Here is a 19,544-nt window from a genome sequence, read left to right as displayed (position 1 = left end):
AGAAGAATGGGAGAAACTCCCCAAATATGCTTGTAGCATCACACCCAAGAAGACTCAATGCTGTAATCGCTGCCAAAGGTGCTTCAACAAAGTACCGAGTAAAGAGTCTGAATACTTATGTAAATGTAATATTTCAGTTTTTTATTTGTAATAAATTTGCAAAAAGTTCCCGAAAACCTATTTTTGCTTTGTCATTATGGGGTATTGTGTGTAGACTGAGGGACTATTTAATACATTTTAGAATAAGGCTGTAATGTAACATGTGGAAAATGTCAAGGGGGCTGAATGCATTCCCAAAGGCACTGTATAGTCTGGATTTCTCCAATCATGCAAAACCGTTCATCAGGACGACACCCTTTCAGTTACACAATAAAACACTCACAGTAAACACAGGTCTTCGCTGGCTCATCTTCTTCCTCCCGCTCCCAGCCAGCGGCAAACAGAGTTGGGGCTGGGTCGTCGTGAGACGAGGCGAGCTGAAGCAGCATGGACCAGGAAGTAGGAAGTAACCCCCATCCCCATAGTCTTCCCATCGCTCCAGGGTAAAGTTTCTCTGAGGTACAGATCTGGGATCAGCTTCCCCTCCCCCAATCCTATCTGTAACCATTAGTGGCCAAAAAAAATACCCAATATCAGCGTCTAGAAGCAACTTCACCTTACTCCCTTCCCAACCCAATGGTCCCTATCAGAACAGATCCTAGCAAAGTCAAACCTGACCAAATATCCAATCAGAGGGGGTGTCGGTGTGGTTAAGATCCATAGACGTAAATGACAGCAATGCTTAGGTTCAGGATTGCCATAGCACAGTCCTTTACCTGACTTCCACCCCTTCCCAATACCCATCACTCCTGACCGTAAGTTCCCCTACTTCCCCTTGCCTGGACACTGCCTCAGCCACAGAACTCCTAGCCTCTACCCCAGGATGTCCAGATAGATAGGGGGGCTCTTAACCAGGGCCAGGAGGCGGCTGTGGATATCCTTGATGACCAGTCTCTGCTGGGGCTCCCTCTGCCAGCAGCCCTGCATCAGGCCGTGTACCTCCTTGGGGCAAGTTCGTGGTCTCTCCAGCTCCCGGCCCTGTGTAATGCACTCGATGGCCTGTGGGGGTGCAAATAGAGGCAGAGGGAGGGGGTTAGAATTAGAAGGTCTGCTAGCTCCAGTAACTCTAGGTTTTTGCTATGTCTCTTTATCTGGGGCTAATACCTCAGGGTTTGAATGTTTTCATGATCGTCACTTTTCATTAATTTGACCAGACAAGCTCAAGCTACCCTGGAGAGCTTAAGTTGAAGACACTTAGATAAGAACAATAAGTGGAGTTGTCAAGATGAGTCGACAACTTCTGTACAATTCTGGAGAACATTCTGTGAGAACCAAAGATGTTGCCTCTAATAAACTGGTGATCTTGCAAAACAATGTAACAGTATTCATCAGAAATGGTCAAATTCACACATTCTCACACTTGGCATTGTTCGATGCATTTATCACTGTCAAGGACTGAATTCCGCTATGTCGATTCACATTCAAGGACTGCCCTTGGCCCCACATCACATAAAGAGCCAGCGACTTAAACCTTTTAAAGAGTTCAATATCCCTGACCTAATCCAATGAACTAAAGAGACCTGTCAGCATGGAACCTCATCATACTATAATACCCAACTAGCACATTTTGTTCCTTGGAAGTTGTGGGAATGTGTGTTTTTGGGTTCCCATTGTTTCTGGGAACGAAGCCATACATTTCCTGACCAGTAACGCGGAATGTATTTCAAACGTTCTGAGATTTGAAGTGATAATTTTTCCTGTTCTGGGAACGTTCATTTTTAGGTTCTGAGAACATTATACTATAGTTTCCTGAAAGTTTCCTCTGAGGTTTTATTAATGTTCTGAGAACGGAAATGATAGGTTATTTGAAGGTAATTAAATAACGTTCCGAGTTCCAATAAGACTGCTAGCTTAGAACCATTGTTTTGAACTCCAAGCACAGATAGGACACATGGAAATTAATTTGCTTAGGCATTAATCATGTAAACATATTTATTTTTTATTGTGGCACAGCGTCAGTGAGATTCAAACCTATGATCTTCTGTTCTTCAGCCATGGAACAAGTCCACTGCACTACCAGGATGGAGCTTGCATGCCATGTTTTTTTACTTATACAAAGCTATTAATGTTTGTAATTTCGGTCTGTCTTTTAGGAAACGTTCTGTTAAAGTAATGAAACACCAAGAAAATAACATTTTTTGTCAAGTTTCTTAAATGTGCTGAGAATGTTTCAAAGCAACTATCCTGCACCATTCCCAGAAAGTTGTGGGAAGGTTGTATGCATAATAACCATAGGACAACCACACTCTCACCGAGCTCTAAGAAACATAAGGTTCTCAGAACCTTATGTGAACAAAAATGTATAGTGACTTTCCAAGATGGCCGCCCGTCTCCTTATCTCAGACCTACAGTAGATGGAGTGTTTGGGATGATTTATCCCTGCCTTCCCTAATTAGACGACATGATAATTACACAGGTCCATCATTGGCCGGGAAGGATTAAGTTAACAAGGTTAAACGTCATTGGCCCTGGGAAAAAATGAGAGCCAATGAGATTAGAATTGAGTGGAAGGGAAAAGTGATCTACCCTCCACTTGAAAGGAAGAGGGTTCTAGTCCATAATGGTGCAGTTGCGGTCAGGACAGAGTCCACTTCTTGGGTTGCAACCGAAAAGGGTTGGACTGGGCCCACCATGATTACTATGAAGTCATTGATTGACTGTATAGCAGACGGGAAATCCTAGTGCTCTAGTCTCCCTCTATGATCAAACACCCTCCATCCACTGGCTGATTGATGATGTGGTACAGTATTTAAACTTTGCCTGGACACTGTTCCATTACTCAACACAACTAGACAGCAGAGTTATATCTACTTAATTATTACTATGAATTTAGAAGGTTTTGATCACCAATACAAAGATGCCACGGGAAAAAGGTAGGTGCTTATATTTGTCCTATTTCACGTGTGAATTGGAAATGTGTTTTTGCATATCCCGCTCTCCCTGAGACACCATCAGAGAATAGGATCACAGCCAGGATCTGCCACTATGAACAACACCTGGAGAAATGAGCGTTGCTCAGCGGCATATCAACAGATTCTTCACCTTGTCAGCTCAGGGATTCAAACGAGCACTCTTTCAGGAAAAGGGGGATACCCAGTCAGTTGTACAAATGAATGCATCTTCCGCATTTAACCCAACCCCTCTGAATCAGAGAGGTGCGGGGGGCTGCCATAATCGACATCCACAGCACCCAGGGAATTGTGGGTTAACTGCCTTGCCCTGTGGCAGGAAAACATATTTTTACCTTGTCAGCTCAGGGATTTAATCCAGCAACCTTTTGGTTACTGGCCCAACACTCTAACCGCTAGGCTACCTGGCCCAATGCTCTAACCACTAGGCAATCTGCCAACCCCATGTTGCTTCCTACCCAGTGCCCAGTTCCTTACCTCGCTGTTGGAGAGCTGGTACCAGGGCTGTTTCCCATAGGTGAAGATCTCCCAGAGGACCACTCCAAAGCTCCAGATATCACTCTCCGTGGTGAACTTCCTGTACATGATGCTTTCCGGGGGCATCCAGCGAATAGGAAGCATCGTACGCCCACCCACCTGACAGGAGTGAGGTCAATGGTCATTCAATTGTACATTTATAGAATTCTAATTAATATGACAATGATTATGATCCTCAGATGTACCATGCTACTTCATATGGGATAAGCCTATACATTGAAAATATCAATATGTATTTTTTGTACATAGAGTTGGATATGCTATTTTGTGAAATGTTACATGACAATGAAATGTTAGATGACAAATCCCCACCCTAAAAAAGTATTTCACTACTTCCACCTTTACCCTGTAGTAGTCTGTGCTGTAGATGTCCCGGGACATGCCAAAGTCTCCTATCTTGACCATCAGACCCTCTCCCATATCTCCCACCAGGCAGTTTCGTGTGGCCAGGTCCCGGTGCACAAAGTGAAGGGAGGCCAGGTAGACCATGCCTGAGGCGATCTGGGCGGCGATGTTCAGCATCTGGGGAAGAGTGAGCTGGCCCAGCGGGGGCATCTTCACCTCCTCCAGGATATGGGCGTCTGGACCGTGCGCCCTGGTGGACAGGAGGAGGAGAGGTCACGACCTTTAGAGTTTTACAGGCTTTTGGGTGAACGGCATGAGACATACTTTGGCTGACGTCAATAAGGACCCTTATTCACAGAGTCTCAGAGTAGTGTTAATATAGGATCATAAAGCCTTTTTGATCATAATGAATATATGGACCTGGAGACCTGATCCTGGATCAGCGCTCCTACTCTGAGACACTTTGTGATATGGGCCCAGTTCTACCAGATACATTTAAGCTTCAGATTGGTCCTTCGACGCATGAACTTTTGCACCAACCTAGCGATGCAATATCAACATATAGTAACCAGATGGATGATTACTGCATGCAATCTGCAGATGGAACATGTTGGACATACAGTGGGGAGAACAAGTATTTGATACACTGCCGATTTTACAGGTTTTCCTACTTACAAAGCATGTAGAGGTCTGTAATTTTTATCATAGGTACACTTCAACTGTGAGAGATGGAATCTAAAACAAAAATCCAGAAAATCAGATTGTATGTAAGTAATTCAGTTGCATTTTTATTGCATGACATAAGTATTTGATCACCTACCAACCAGTAAGAATTCCGGCTCTCACAGATCTGTTATTTTTTCTTTAAGAAGCCCTCCTGTTCTCCACCCATTACCTGTATTAACTGCACCTGTTTGAACTCGTTACCTGTATAAAAGACACCTGTCCACACACTCAATCAAAAAGACTCCAACCTCTCCACAATGGCCAAGACCAGAGAGCTGTGTAAGGACATCAGGGATAAAATTGTAGACCTACACAAGGCTAGGATGGACTACAGGACAATAGGCAAGCAGCTTGGTGAGAAGGCAACAACTGTTGGCGCAATTATTAGAAAATGAAAGAAGTTCAAGATGACGGTCAATCACCTTCGGTCTAGGTCTCCATGCAAGATCTCACCTCATGGGGCATCAATGAGGAAGGTGAGGGATCAGCCCAGAACTACACAGCAGGACCTGGTCAATGACCTGAAGAGAGCTGGGACCACAGTCTCAAAGAAAACCATTAGTAACACACTACGCCGTCATGGATTAAAATCCTGCAGCGCATGCAAGGTCCCCCTGCTCAAGCCAGCACATGTCCAGGCCCGTCGGAAGTTTGCCAATGACCATCTGGATGATCCAGAGGAGGAATGGGAGAAGGTCATGTGGTCTGATGAGACAAAAATAGAGCTTTTTGGTCTAAACTCCATTCGCCGTGTTTGGAGGAAGAAGAAGGATGAGTACAACCCCAAGAACATCATCCCAACCGTGAAGCATGGAGGTGGAAACATCATTCTTTGGGGATGGTTTTCTGCGAAGGGGACAGGACGACTGCACCGTATTGAGGGAAGGATGGATGGGGCCATGTATCACGAGATCTTGGCCAACAACCTCCTTCCCTCAGTAAGAGCATTGAAGATGGGTCGTGGCTGGGTCTTCCAGCATGACAACGACTTGAAACACACAGCCAGGGCAACTAAGGAGTGGCTCCGCAAGAAGCATCTCAAGGTCCTGGAGTGGCCTAGCCAGTCTCCAGACCTGAACCCAATAGAAAATCTTTGGAGGGAGCTGAAAGTCCGTATTGCCCAGCGACAGCCTCGAAACCTGAAGGATCTGGAGAAGGTCTGTATGGAGGAGTGGGCCAAAATCCCTGCTGCAGTGTGAGCAAGAACTACAGGAAACGTAATGATCTCTGTAATTGCAAACAAAGGTTTATGTACCAAATATTAAGTTCTGCTTTTCTGATTTATCAAATACTTATGTCATGCAAAAAAATGCAAATTAATTACTTAAAAATCATACAATGTGATTTTCTGGATTTTTGTTTTAGATTCCGTCTCTCACAGTTGAAGTGTACCTTTGATACAAATTACAGACCTCTACATGCTTTGTAAGTAGGAAAACCTGCTAAATCGGCAGTGTATCAAATACTTGTTCTCCCCACTGTATATGAGATAATTTAAGTGTAATAGAGGCCGTCAGCTAGAGACCAAGCCATAACAAAACAACTTAACAAGATGGTTAACAAGGAAACATAAGGCTTGTTATACGCCTTGCATTCATTTGGAATAATTTGATTAGCCTTATTCTAGCCGTATTCTTCAAACGTTCCACAGTTTCTCTCAATATCACATTCACCCCACCCACGCTGACTTGTAGCTCACTCCCAATAAGCTCCTCGATGTGTCCATCAATCCTAATAGAAATGTGTCACATTGCAGGAAGTTATCTATTCTTTCACTATTAGTTTAACAGGCAGGTGGTAGGGTAGACGAGCAGCTGCCTCATAGGCCAAGAGACACACATCCATTCTGTCTGCTTGGAAATGTGATTTCCATCTATCCATGAATATGGATAGTGTGGGCTGTGTCTGTGTGCGCATCGAGTCTCCATTCCCAGTCTGGCCCCACTGGACACCTGGCAGTGGCAGACATACACTGTCTATGTCTGTTCCAATGGTGTCTCAGAGTACGTCCCAGGTGCAGCATGAGCGGTCATCTACAGTATCAACATGATGCTCTATCTGAGTGCTCAGTGAACATCTCTCCCGCACCCATGTCGGCGCAGACTTGCCTTTAGAACTTCAGAGTGTGTCGACAAGCTATGATAGGTTCTGCGGTCGACGTGGACATCGTCAATTATACGGTATCCAAAATGCATCTAAGATCACATATTCGGTCGTCCCAGATCACAGAAATGATTTGGCACTCCCACAACTAAGTGTTCTTAACCACTGCAACACACTATTGGTCCATGTGGTCCACCCCAAGTGGGTTGTTGTCTTGGGAACACAACACTGCAGAGCGGTGAGGACGATGGTGTCTACAAGTGTGGCTTGGCTTAGAAACAGTTGTATTTGTGTGGCTCGTCAAGATAAATTAAGTGGCTTTGCTGAAGAGCAATGGACACAACTACGCAGTGATGTCAGAACAAAACCCTCAGCTTCTAAATAGTTACCATGCTGAAGCTAAGGAATAAAGGCTAACAGGGGAAGGTAGGCATAGAGGTTATCCCTGCGGGGTTTAAGTATGTGGTTGTGTTTCTTTTCCATACCTGAGGAAGCGGTTGAGGTCTCCATGTCTCATGTATTCAAACACCATCGCCAGTGGCTCGCCATCTGTACACACTCCATAGAAGCGAACAATGTTCTGGTGCTGGAGGACTGTGAGCAGCTCAGCCTCTCTCTGGAAGTCCTGCCGGGTCGACTCGTTGGCATCCTTCAGAGTCTGACCACAGAGAAACACAGTCATGGGAGGATATGGCATCGTCATGTTTAGGAGGTCTAAACTTAATGTAATGCACCTCTGAAATTGTGGAAATGGATGGCCGTCTCATGCATACCTTGATGGCCACCAGCATTTTGTCACTGTCCGGACTGAGGTTGGCACACTCTGCCAGGTAGACTTTGCCAAACGCCCCCTCACCCAGTTCCCACTTCAGAACTATGTCCTGTCTTTTGATGTGCTGCACACCTGTACACACAGAGAAAGGCTTTCAACATTGGGCCTTGTAAAACCGTGTAGGATGATCAACTTTATCTATGGGAAATCATGGTAGACACAGCATATTAAATGCAATCATAATGAAGTTAGCACACATCCACTCCCTAGTTGTATTCCGATTACACTCACACATGTCTTTGTCTTTGAAAATGCCACAGAAGTACTGGGGGTTCTCCACAAAGCTGGACATCCCAGAGTCATCAGAGGAAGGAGGGCTCGCCCCTAAGTTCATGAAACGCAATGAAACAGCAAGATCATCCTCTGTTCCCAAGACAGATGAACCTAGAGAGAGAGAGAGAGAGAGAGAGAGAGAGAGAGAGAGAGAGAGAGAGAGAGACAGAGACGAGAATGACGTGAATGTGGTACAACCATTTATTTTTCAGCAATTTATGGATGCATTGTTCAGCAACAAAGAAAATGTTGGAAAATGGACGTCAGAACAGTAAGCAACTACTGTATTTTCTGCAGACAGTATTAACAATTGCAAAACCCACTCAACGAGAAAACCACAGAACCCCCAGAGCCCCTGATAGAAAATGGTGGATGGCAGCAAGCGAGGGGAAACGAGTTGGCCAGTAGGGGGGCCCACTTAGGCAATCAGGTCCACTTAGGCACTTTCTGGGGGGGTCCGAGAGGACCTATCATGCCTAGCTGGCCTCCATCAGTCTTCTTTAATGGCCAACGCTGCAGCTAGGGGCTCCTGACACCGTTCACTGCTGTAATTAAGGCACTCTAACCGAGCTGTTGGGCTGACAGTGTGCAAAGTTACAGCCTGGAGGAAACCCTATATTGCCTGGCCTCATGTGAATCACTTTCAGAGAGGAATACAATGCTTGCTGCGGAACTATTGGCCATTCCAAAGTGATAATGAAAAAAATGAGTTGGCATTGTCGCTGGCTTTTGCTTGTTTCAGTTTGGAATGGATATGCGTTTTCAGATGGGGTTGGGGTTTTCAGATGGGGTTCTCCTGGGGTTGTCTCTTATTGAATGCTCCAGACAGGGACATGCCAGAATTTAGTCTCAACCCTTCACTTTCTAACAATTGAGGGGTTTTGAGAACAGCAAACCCATCTCAGGTTGTTTCATAGATGTCTTCTATGAAAACCAAGGTAACGTGTTGCTTACTATTACCCCTGTGAGCATAGGAGATTATACTTTGTGCAAAATAACAGACACGACTGTGGTATTTGAAACACAGCGCATAATAGAGTGTGTCACTTACGGTGAATACCAAACTTGGACTGCTGGCCACACTTGTTGATGACCAGTACCATAATGAGGAGGAAGGTGCAAGCAAACACAGCCAGACCCACTGCCACCGACACCTGCACATAAACATAATTAGCATCAACATAGCATAACATTTTGCTAAAACATTAGCTTTCCATAGTGTATGTTATAACTATGTTTCAGACCCATTGAATGGCGTCTCACCCCAAACACTCTGCTCTCCAGGTTCTCAGTGACATCCTCATTAGATTTGTTGGTGGGAACTGGAGGAAGGAGAAAGGGAATCATTAATTAATTTATTTTACCTTTATTTAACTAGGCAAGTCAGTTAAGAACAAATTCTTATTTTCAATGACAGCCTAGGAACAGTGGGTTAACTGCCTGTTCAGGGGCAGAACGACAGAGTTGTACCTTGTCAGCTCGGGGGTTTGAATGCAACCTTCTGGTTACTAGTCCAACACTCTAACCACTATGCTACCCTGCCGATGGATCATTGCTCACAAATCGCCATGATAACCACACATAAAGTATGCAAGACACTGTATTAAAAAAAAGTGGAGTATATGAAAGCAAAATCCTGGGTAATTTACACTCTACTACTCGTGATAACTATTTTGTGTTCTCGTTATGTACAGTTTAGGAAGTTATCTGTTTCCACCAGGTAATAATCGCTGTCAAAATAACATTCAAGAGGCTTACGTGGAACACTTTCTTCAAGGACTGGCATGAAGAAAAAGAGGAGAGGATGACAAATTTAGACTAAGTACACAGTACATACTTTACATGCAAGCACATGAGACTGTATCTAATATAACACAAGTTGGTGAATAGTGAGGGTCAGTATCATAGAGAGATCCTATTAAATTAACCTTTAATTTAATTAACCTTTAACCTTTAATTTCAGACAATCACCTGGGATGATGCCCTCAGGATCAAAGGGGTCAAATGGGTTGTCCATGAACTTTCCCGTGGCCGTTTCTTGGTCCACGCCCAGTCTGTTCCCCACGATGATGGTGTAGAGGCCGTTGTTCAGGTGGGTGGGCTTGTTGAGAAATAGACAACCGTGCTTCACAGAGCCATCGTCCGTGTCGGGAATGAACTGTGTGTAGGTGTAACGGCCCTCGGTCAGGTCGGAGCCGTTGAAAAGCCAGCGGATGGTTGGCTCAGGGTTCCCGTCCACCTTAAAGGGGAAACACCAGTGGTGCTGTTGCTCGGCGTTGTGCAGGAATATGATTTTGGCTGGAACTGGATGGAAGACATGAGATGTGGTCCGTTAGGTTGTGTGAATGGGTAAGGAGACAAGGTGAAACAAAGGCTATTTCTTAATTCAGAACCTCAAAAATGTTTACAATAAATGTGTGTAAATTATTGAACATGATATTAGAATGAGATCACGTTTAGCTGAAATAATTATACACAAAGCTATAACCCTAGTTATCTACACATAAATTATTTATTTGTGCTGAATTTTCAGTTTACCACATCCAACCTGTTTCAGACAAAGTTATTGGTTGGTCAATAGAAGGTACAGCCTCATCCAAGTGCTCTATAGGTTCCTCCTATGCGTTTCCATGAATCAATGTTCTCCATCTACACTGTCAACCTGTTGACCTGGTATGAATAATGAATCCAGGTTTTGTTAGGGCCCCTAACCACAAGAGCTACCTGGAAGCACGGAGCCGACAAGAAGCTACAGGAAATGGCTTCTTTAGATCGAAGACTATGCTAATGCAGAGAGACCCCTCACTCTGACAATTTACACTGACCATTCCACTGCTTTTAACCTATGACCCTACTGCAGAAAATGCTGTGCTAAGGGGATACCGAGGCATTTGTCTCTTTCCTCTAGATTATCTCTGAAAAGGGATGCTAAAGACAGTCATGGACGGCAAACATTTGCACACTCAGCACAATTACCACAACCCATCAGGTATGATTTAATGTCCATTTCTGTATTGTGGGTTAGAAAAGAGCACAATATGAGTTTTGTTGAACTCTGTCTGAAATGAAAGACTAAATTATAGTTAACGTTCAACGTTTATCTTCGTAGATTACATTTGTTTGATTGATTCATGCTATCGATTTCTAGGGTGTAGTCTATATTTTCATTTTGAAAAACCTTTTCCCAAGCAAGTTAATTTGATATATATTACTGAAAGGATGCTGCCTCTGCGGCACCAATCGCTTGAATCCCAGGAAGTGGTCAGACCAGCCACTCAGCAGAGCAGAGCCCTGGCTGTAAACACCCTGCTGATCGGGGAGCTAATTAAGGGTAATTAAAGGCTAGCGGTTAATGAGTGTCCATCCACCAAGGGGACTGATGTTGATAGATTAGCCGCGCTAACGCACTTACAGGCTGCCAATCACTCAGGACCAATACTGTGTTCCGGAGTAGGAGGGAGAAGTCCATTAGCCGGGGCTCTTATCGAATCTTACCACGCTTATCAACCTATTTTCCTCCCTACATTCATTAACTGTCCCTCGATGCTCATGCACTTGGCTGCAACTCTTTTTGGGCTTTATTTTCCAATGAGTGTCACTGAGTTGGTGAAATGATATTGTTTGGCCAATATTTTCTGTAATGTATTGCTAATGCATTGACGCACTCTCTTCTGTGGGACCACAGTTTGCTGCAATTCAGATATTTTTCAGTAGAAAAGCTGGGCTAAGGCAAAACCACAGTCTCTGACAGTATAATGTATCTTCTATAATCAGATGTCTGTTTCGCTCTGTCATCTGTTTGAGGTCTTTGTCCATGTATGGTTGATACATGAGAAAAATGGGACAATAAAAATAATGCATCACTAATGTAACGTTACAGTGATGTATAACTAATGCAGTGGCTATCCATCATTCAGGGAAGGTGGGGCCGAGTCACCAGTTTTGAGCCTCACCTGTTTAACAAAGAAATATATACATATACAGTACCAGTCAAAGGTTTGGACACACCTACTCATTCAAGGGTTTTTCTTTATTTTTACTATTTTCTACATTGTAGAATAATAGTCAAAACTATGAAATAACACATATGGAATCATGTAATGACCAAAAAAGTGTTAAACAAATATGCAAAATATATTTTAGATTTGAGATTCTTCAAAGTAGCCCCCCTTTGCTTGGACAGCTTTGCACACTCTTGGCATTCTCTCAACCAGCTTCACCTGGAATGCTTTCCCAACAGTCTTGAAGGAATTCCCATATATGCTGAGCACTTGTTGGCTGCTTTTCCTTCACTCTGCGGTCCAACTCATCCCAAACCATCTCAATTGGGTTGAGGTCGGGTGATTGTGGAGGCCAGGTCATCTGATGCAGAACTCCATCCCTCTTCTTGGTCAAATTGCCCTTACACAGCCTGGAGGTGTGTTGGATCATTGTCCTGTTGAAAAACAAGTAAAAGTCTCACTAAGCCCAAACCAGATGGGAAGGTGTATCAATGCAGAATGGTGTGGTAGCCATGCTGGTTAAGTATTCCTTAAATTCTAAGTAAATCAAAGACAGTGTCACCAGCAAAGCACCCCTACACCATTACACCTCCTCATCAATGCTTAATGGTAGGAACCACACACGAGGAGATCATCTGTTCAACTACTCTGCATCTCACAAAGACACAGAGGTTGGAACCAGAAATCTCAAATTTGGACAGATTTCCACCAGTCTATTATCCATTGCTCGTGTTTCTTGGCCAATGCAAGTCTCTTCTTCTTATTGGTGTCCTTTAGTAGTGGTTGCTTTGCAGCAATTCGACCATGAAGGCCTGATTCACACAGTCTCCTCTGAACAGTTGATGTTGAGATGTGTCTGTTACTTGAGCTCTGTGAAGCATTTATTTGGGCTGCAATTTCTGAGGTTGGTAACTAATGAAATTATCATCTGCAGCAGAGGTAACTCTGGGTCTTCCTTTCCTTTGGCGGTCCTCATGAGAGCCATTTTCATCATTGCGCTTGATGGGTTTTGCGACTGCCCTTGAAGAAACTTTAAACGTTTTTGAAATGTTCCGTATTGACTGACCTACATGTCTTAAAGTAATGATGGACTGTTGTTTCTCTTTGCTTATTTGAGCTGTTCTTGCCATAATACGGACTTGGTCTTTTAGCAAATAGGGGTATCTTCTATATACCACCCCTACCTTGCCACAACACAACTGATTTGCTCAAACGCATTAAGAAGGAAAGAAATTTCACAAATGAACCTTTAACAAGGCACACCTGTTCATTGAAAGGAATTCCAGGTGATTACCTCATGAAGCTGGTTGAGAAAATGATAAGGGTGTGCAAAGCTGTCATCAAGGCAAAGGGTGGCTACTTTGAAGAATCTGAAATATAAAATATATTTGGATTTGTTTAACAATTTCTTGGTTACTACATGATTCCATGTGTTTTTTCATACTTAAGATCTTCACTATTATTCTACAATGTAGAAAATAGAAAAAATAAAGAAAAACTCTGGAATGAGTAGGTGTGTTCCAAACTTTTGACTGGTACTGTATATATATGTACAGTTTAAGTCAGAAGTTTACATACACCTTAGTCAAATACATTTAAACTCAGTTTTTCACAATTCCTGACATTTAATCCAAGTAAAAATTCCCTGTGTGAAATGTCAGAATAATATTAGAGAGAATGATTTATTTCATCTTTTATTTCTTTCATCACATTCCCAGTGGGTCAGAAGTTTACATACACTCAATTAGTATTTGGTAGCATTGCCTTTAAATTGTTTTACTTAGGTCAAACGTTTCAGATAGCCTTCCACAAGCTTCCCACAATAAGTTGGGTGAATTTTGGCCCATTCCTCCCAACATAGCTGGTGTAACTGAGTCAGGTTTGTAAGCCTCCTTGCTCCCACACGCTTTTTCAGTTTTGCCCACAAACTTTCTATAGGATTGAGGTCAGGGCTTTGTGATGGCCACTCCAATACCTTGACTTTGATGTCCTTAAGCCATTTTGCAACAACTTTGGAAGTATGCTTGGGGTCATTGTTCATTTGGAAAACCCATTTGCGACCAAGCTTTAACTTCCTGACTGATGTCTTGAGATGTTGCTTCAATATATCCACATAATGTTCCATCCTCATGATGCCATCTATTTTGTGAAGTGCACCAGTCCCTCCTGCAGCAAAGCACCCCCACAACATGATGCTGCCACCCCCGTGCTTCACGGTTGGGATGATGTTCTTCGGCTTGCAAGCATCCCCCTTTTTCCTCCAAACATAACGATGGTCATTATTGCCAAACAGTTCTATTTTTGTTTCATCAGACCAGAGGACATTTCTCCAAAAAGTACGGTCACCATGTGCAGTTGCAAACTGTAGTCTGGCATTTTTATGGCGGTTTTAGAGCAGTGGCTTCTTCCTTGCTGAGCAGCCTTTCAGGTTATGTCAAGATAGGACTCATTTCACTGTGGATATAGATACTTTTTTACTCATTTCCTCCTGCATCTTCACAAGGTCTTTTGTTGTTGTTCTGGAATTGATTTGCACTTTTCACACCAATGTACGTTCATCTTTAGGAGACAGAACGCGTCTCCTTCCTGAGCGGTATGATGGCTGCGTGGGCCCATGGTGTTTATACTTGCATACTATTGTTTGTACAGATGAACGTGGTACCTTCAGGTGTTTGGAAATTTCTCCCAAGGATGAACCAGACTTGTGGAAGTCTAAAAAAAATTTTTTTCTGAGGCCTTGGCTGATTTCTTTTGATTTTCCCATGATGTCAAGCAAAGAGGCACAGCGGTTGAAGGTAGGCCTTGAAATACATCCACAGGTCCACCTCCAATTGATTCAAATTATGTCAATTAGCCTATCAGAAGCTTCTAAAGCCATGACATAATTTTCTCAAATTTTCCAAGCTGTTTAAAGGCACAGTCAACTTAGTGTATGTAATATTATGACCCACTGGAATTGTGATACAGTGAAGTATAAGTGAAATAATCTGTCTGTCAACAATTGTTGGAAAAATTACTTGTGTCATGCACAAAGTAGATGTCCTAACCGAATTGCCAAAACTATAGTTTGTTAACAAGAAATTTGTGGAGTGGCTGAAAAACAAGTTTTAATAATAAGTGTACGAAAACTTCTGACGTATATATATATATTTCAGTTAACATACACTTATGTTGGAGTCATTAAAACTCGTTTTTCACCCACTCCACAAATTTCTTGTTAACAAACTATAGTTTTGGCAAGTCGGTTAGGACATCTACTTTGTGCATGACACATATAATTTTTCCAACAAGGCCCTTCTATCTATCTATCTATATATATATATATATATATATATATAGAAGAAGGCCTTGTTGGATATATATATTGGAGGATATAGGTATATATATATATATATATATATATAGAAAGTATTCAGACACCTTTACTTTTTCCACATTTTGTTTGTTACAGCCTTATTGTAAAATTGATTAAATTCATGTTTTTCCTCATCAATCTACACACAATGCACCATAATGACAAAACCAAAACAGGTTTTTAGAAAAACAGAAATACCTTATTTACATAAGTATTCAGACCCTTTGCTATGAGTCTCGAAATTTAGCTCATGTGCATCCTGATTCCATTGATCATCCTTGAGATGTTTCTACAACTTGATTGGAGTCCACCTGTGATAAATTCAATTGATTGGACATAATTTTGAAAGGCACACACTTGTCTATATAAGGTCCCACAGTTGACAGTGCATGTCAGAGCAAAAACCAAGCCATGAGGTCAAAGGAATTGTCCTTAGAGGTCCAAGACAGGATTTTGTCGAGGCACAGATCTGGGAAGGAGTACCAAAAACATTTCTACAGCATTGAAGGTCCACAAGGACACAGTGGCATCCAACATTCTTAAATGGAAGAAGTTTGGAACCTCCAAGACTCTTCCTAGAGCTGGCCACCCTGCCAAACTGAGCAATCAGTGGAGAAGGGCCTTGGTCAGGGAGGTTACCAAAAACCTGATGATCACTCTGACATAGCTCCAGAGTTCCTCTGTGGAGATGGGAGAACCTTCCAGAAGGACAACCATCTCTGTAGCACTCCACCAATCAGGCCTTTATGGTAGAGTGGCCATTTGAAAGCCACTCCTCAGTAGAATGCGGGACAGCCCGCTTGGAGTTTGCCAAGAGGCACCAAAAGGACTCTGACCATGAGAAACAAGATTCTCTGGTCTGATGTTACCCAGATTGAACTCTTTGGCTTGAATTCCAAGCATCACATCTGGAGGAAACTTGGCACCATCCCTACGGTGAAGCATGGTGGTGGCAGCATCATGCTGTGGGGATGTTTTTCAGCAGCAGGGACTGGGAGACTCGTCAGGATCGAGGGAAAGATGAACGGAGAAATGTACAGAAAGCCTGTTCCAGAGCACTCAGGACTTCAGACTGGGGCAAAGGTTTACCTTCCAACAGGACAACGACCCTAAGCACACAGCCAAGACAATGCTGGAGTGACTTCGGGACAAGTCTCTGAATGTCCTTGAGTGACCCAGCCAGAGCCCAGACTTGAACCCAATCAAACATCTCTGGAGACCTGAAAAAAGCTGTGCAGCGACACTATCCATCCAACCTGACAGAGCTTGAGAAGATCTGCAGAGAAGAATGGAAGAAATGCCCCAAATACAGGGGTGTCACGATTGTAGCTTCATACCCAAGAAGACCTGAGGCTGTAATCGCTGCCAAATGTGCTTCAACAATGTACTGAGCAAAGGGTCTGAATACTTATGTAAATGTGATATTTCAGTCATTTTCTTTTTATAAATGTGCAAAAATGTAAAACCGTTTTTGCTCTGTCATTATGGGGTATTATGGGGAGGCAGGTAGCCTAGTGGTTAGAGCCTTGGGCCAGTATCTGAAAGTTTGCTAGATTGAATCCCTGAGCTGACAAGGTAAGAATCTGTCGTTCTACCCCTGAACAAGGCAGTTAACCCACTGTTCCTAGGCCGTCATTGTAAATATGAATTTGTTCTTAACTGACTTGCCTTGTTAAATATAGGTTAAATAAATAAATAAAATATTGTGTGTAGATTGATGAGTAAAGTCAATTTTAGACTAAGGCTGTAATGTAACAAAATGTGGAAAAAGTAATGGTGTCTGAATACTTTCAGAATGCACTGTATATATATATGCCCCATTTATGTATCCTACTGTTCTGAGTTGTTGTACAGAGAGAATACTCTAAGAACTACCCATGTTCTGAATTCTGTCGCTGTACATTTCAAAAGTCGAATTTAATCGAATTTATGGATTGCCTCTTATCCGCTCATCGTTCCCTTATGCCATAGTTTGTACATCTCAATTGTCAGTAGAAACCACATTAGTTTTAAGCAAGTCAGCCATAACAGCTATGGTTTTAAAAAGTCAGTAAATGAGGCTGAATTGATTATTTTGCTGCCAGACAAGGCTCTGCTGATAGCCAGGTGTAGTGGGGTAAGGATTCACTCCATTGCGCTGGAAAGAAAATTCTGCTGTTTGGACAGAAGACATTTTGTTGGTACCGTTTGTCACCGTTATAGTGAAAGTAATGTATTGTTTACTGTTGTGTAGTGGCTTTGCTGGTATGCTTAATTTATTTATTTTTTATTAAAAAATTGCTCTACCAAGACTTACATGCTAAAATTGTCACTGTACTAATGTATTATTGAGTGACAGCTGATAATAATCATCAAAATGAAAGACCTGTTGCATGTTAAAGCAAAGTGACAAGATGGGCTTACTTTTTGCCACAATTATTAATACTAAGTATTTCATTCTGGGGGGGAAATCTCTGGCTATACACATTGCTGCGAGAGGAAAATTGACACCATTTTTCTCTACCTCTCCTGCTTTCATTGCAGTATGACAGCTCTCACTGAGTCTTTCAGCTTTCAACACCATGACAGCTTTAATAGTTCATTGGCACTTACATTCAATGTCCAACGTCACTTTCTCTTCCCCAGGCCCGGCCCGATTCTCCGCCTCACAGGTCAAGTTGTGCAGGTTGTCTTCTGAGGACATGTTCCACAGCTGCAGCTCCAGCTCCAAAGTAGAGCCCCAGAACCTCTCCTGCAGATGGAACAAGACGCAGAGGACAACAGGGGTTCACAACAATCATGGAGACATCTGAGATGCAAGGAGAGTCTGAAGGGTTATGACAATGTACACAATAAGGAAACCTAAATACACCATCATACTATTTTATTTGTAGTTCTGAATATATCCTTCAAATGGGACCCTGATCATGTTACTCGAGTTTGTCTTTTAACAGATGTTAGACATATTAAGGGGAACAAAAAGTGCATTGTGCAATATCTCAGAAAAAAACACTGATTCTAGCTGGTTTTCCCCAATCAGTATGTCCAGGTGACATCATCACTCAGTACCTGTACAGTATAGCGAGATAGCAGTTTATTCGTGCGCCACCTCACTACAGGCACGGGCACTCCTGTCACCTGACACACAAATGTCAGGTTGCCCCCCTCCTGGACCTTGGTGTTGGCATGGACAATGGCGACCTCCGGTACAGCTGCAAAACAATGGACCAAGAACGGGTTGGAAAATCTATGGTCTGGACTGGGGTACTTAATATTGATAATGGTGTTTAATAGTAATCCAATCAGCAATGCCACTAATGCAATAAAGTCCAATAAAGCCATGTCAGACTACTTCTACAGTGATTGAACTATACGTGTATATGCTATTCATGCATATATTACTTAGTAATAATAAAGTAAAAACTTTTTTTTTTTAAATCTCTGAACTGAGTAAAACTCTAGCAATTCAACTCACTGCAATTCTCCATCACTAAGGAGTCCAACCGTCGGGCATGGCCATTGGAGAGGCAGTGTAGCGGTTGGTTGTCAAGGTCACTGTGGTCGTTAAGCTGCCATTGCTGCAGCCAATGGATATCACAGGAGCACTCAAGGGGGTTGTCCCTCAAAACCCTGGAAGGGAACACAGAGAAAATTGGTCTGTTAAATCTGAAAGTTCTCCCAATCGTGAAAGCTTCTTCTTCTTTCTAAAGGACTATACAAAGTATTCAAGGTAGTTATTATCAAAGACGCACACTGCAACATTCTAGAATTTAAGAAAGAGGGGAGTGAATAGAGAGTAAAAACTCAACATGGAAAATAATTCAGCAGTGAAATATGTGTTGAAAATTCTCTGCAATCAGGTTCCAAAACAGAGTGAAAGGGGTCTATGTTGCTCATACAAAGTGACCATCTTTGCGTTGATATTTCAGTCACAGGTTGACTAGTTGAAGAGAGTACAGAAGTGGTGTTCTGAGGGGTGTTTTACTCACAGGTTGAGCAGGGGAAGAAAATGGAACACCTTCCAACTGATATGCTCCAGGGAGTTAGATGCCAGGTTTCTGTGTGATACAATATGGCAACATCAACATCCATTCAACAGGACATTCAGCATATAAATGGCAAAAAATGAAAATACAGCATTATACAATTTGTTGTTGAGCCTATGATTCCCCCCCTCCTTTCACCCATGTTGAGTTTTGCATAAGAATGGTCTGTGCACGGCAAACAACTCAATATTTAAAACAATTACCAGTATAAAAGGGATCGTTTTGTTTTGGCACTGTTTCCATATGCTCGTCTTTAGGTGTCCAGCGTGTCAAGAGTCCTCACATTCACACACAAACAATCAGCAGTCATTACAGCCTTTCTGTTTGTTGCGTTCACAC

At 42.7% G+C, this 19,544-nt stretch overlaps 1 protein-coding gene across 1 annotated transcript in view; it reads right to left on the bottom strand.

Annotated features, from left to right (window-relative positions):
• Positions 1 to 268: 268 nt before the first annotated feature.
• Positions 269 to 19,544, bottom strand: part of LOC112223654 (high affinity nerve growth factor receptor-like) — a 28,861-nt gene continuing 9,585 nt past the window's right edge. The window contains exons 4-16 of the mRNA XM_042306704.1: positions 19,149 to 19,217; positions 18,635 to 18,789; positions 18,229 to 18,371; positions 17,773 to 17,911; positions 9,796 to 10,128; positions 9,088 to 9,146; positions 8,876 to 8,978; positions 7,783 to 7,935; positions 7,493 to 7,623; positions 7,205 to 7,377; positions 3,891 to 4,140; positions 3,486 to 3,644; positions 269 to 1,098 (exon numbers count right to left, since the gene is read on the bottom strand). Of these exons, the coding sequence (XP_042162638.1) occupies positions 913 to 1,098; positions 3,486 to 3,644; positions 3,891 to 4,140; positions 7,205 to 7,377; positions 7,493 to 7,623; positions 7,783 to 7,935; positions 8,876 to 8,978; positions 9,088 to 9,146; positions 9,796 to 10,128; positions 17,773 to 17,911; positions 18,229 to 18,371; positions 18,635 to 18,789; positions 19,149 to 19,217 (2,053 nt within the window). The 3' untranslated portion in view covers positions 269 to 912. The remainder of the gene's footprint in view (positions 1,099 to 3,485; positions 3,645 to 3,890; positions 4,141 to 7,204; positions 7,378 to 7,492; positions 7,624 to 7,782; positions 7,936 to 8,875; positions 8,979 to 9,087; positions 9,147 to 9,795; positions 10,129 to 17,772; positions 17,912 to 18,228; positions 18,372 to 18,634; positions 18,790 to 19,148; positions 19,218 to 19,544) is intronic.

Source organism: Oncorhynchus tshawytscha, linkage group LG03 (assembly GCF_018296145.1).
Source record: "Oncorhynchus tshawytscha isolate Ot180627B linkage group LG03, Otsh_v2.0, whole genome shotgun sequence".
NCBI lineage: Eukaryota > Metazoa > Chordata > Actinopteri > Salmoniformes > Salmonidae > Oncorhynchus > Oncorhynchus tshawytscha.
Note: the sequence above shows the minus strand (reverse complement) of the source record. Positions and strands in the feature narration are given on the sequence as shown.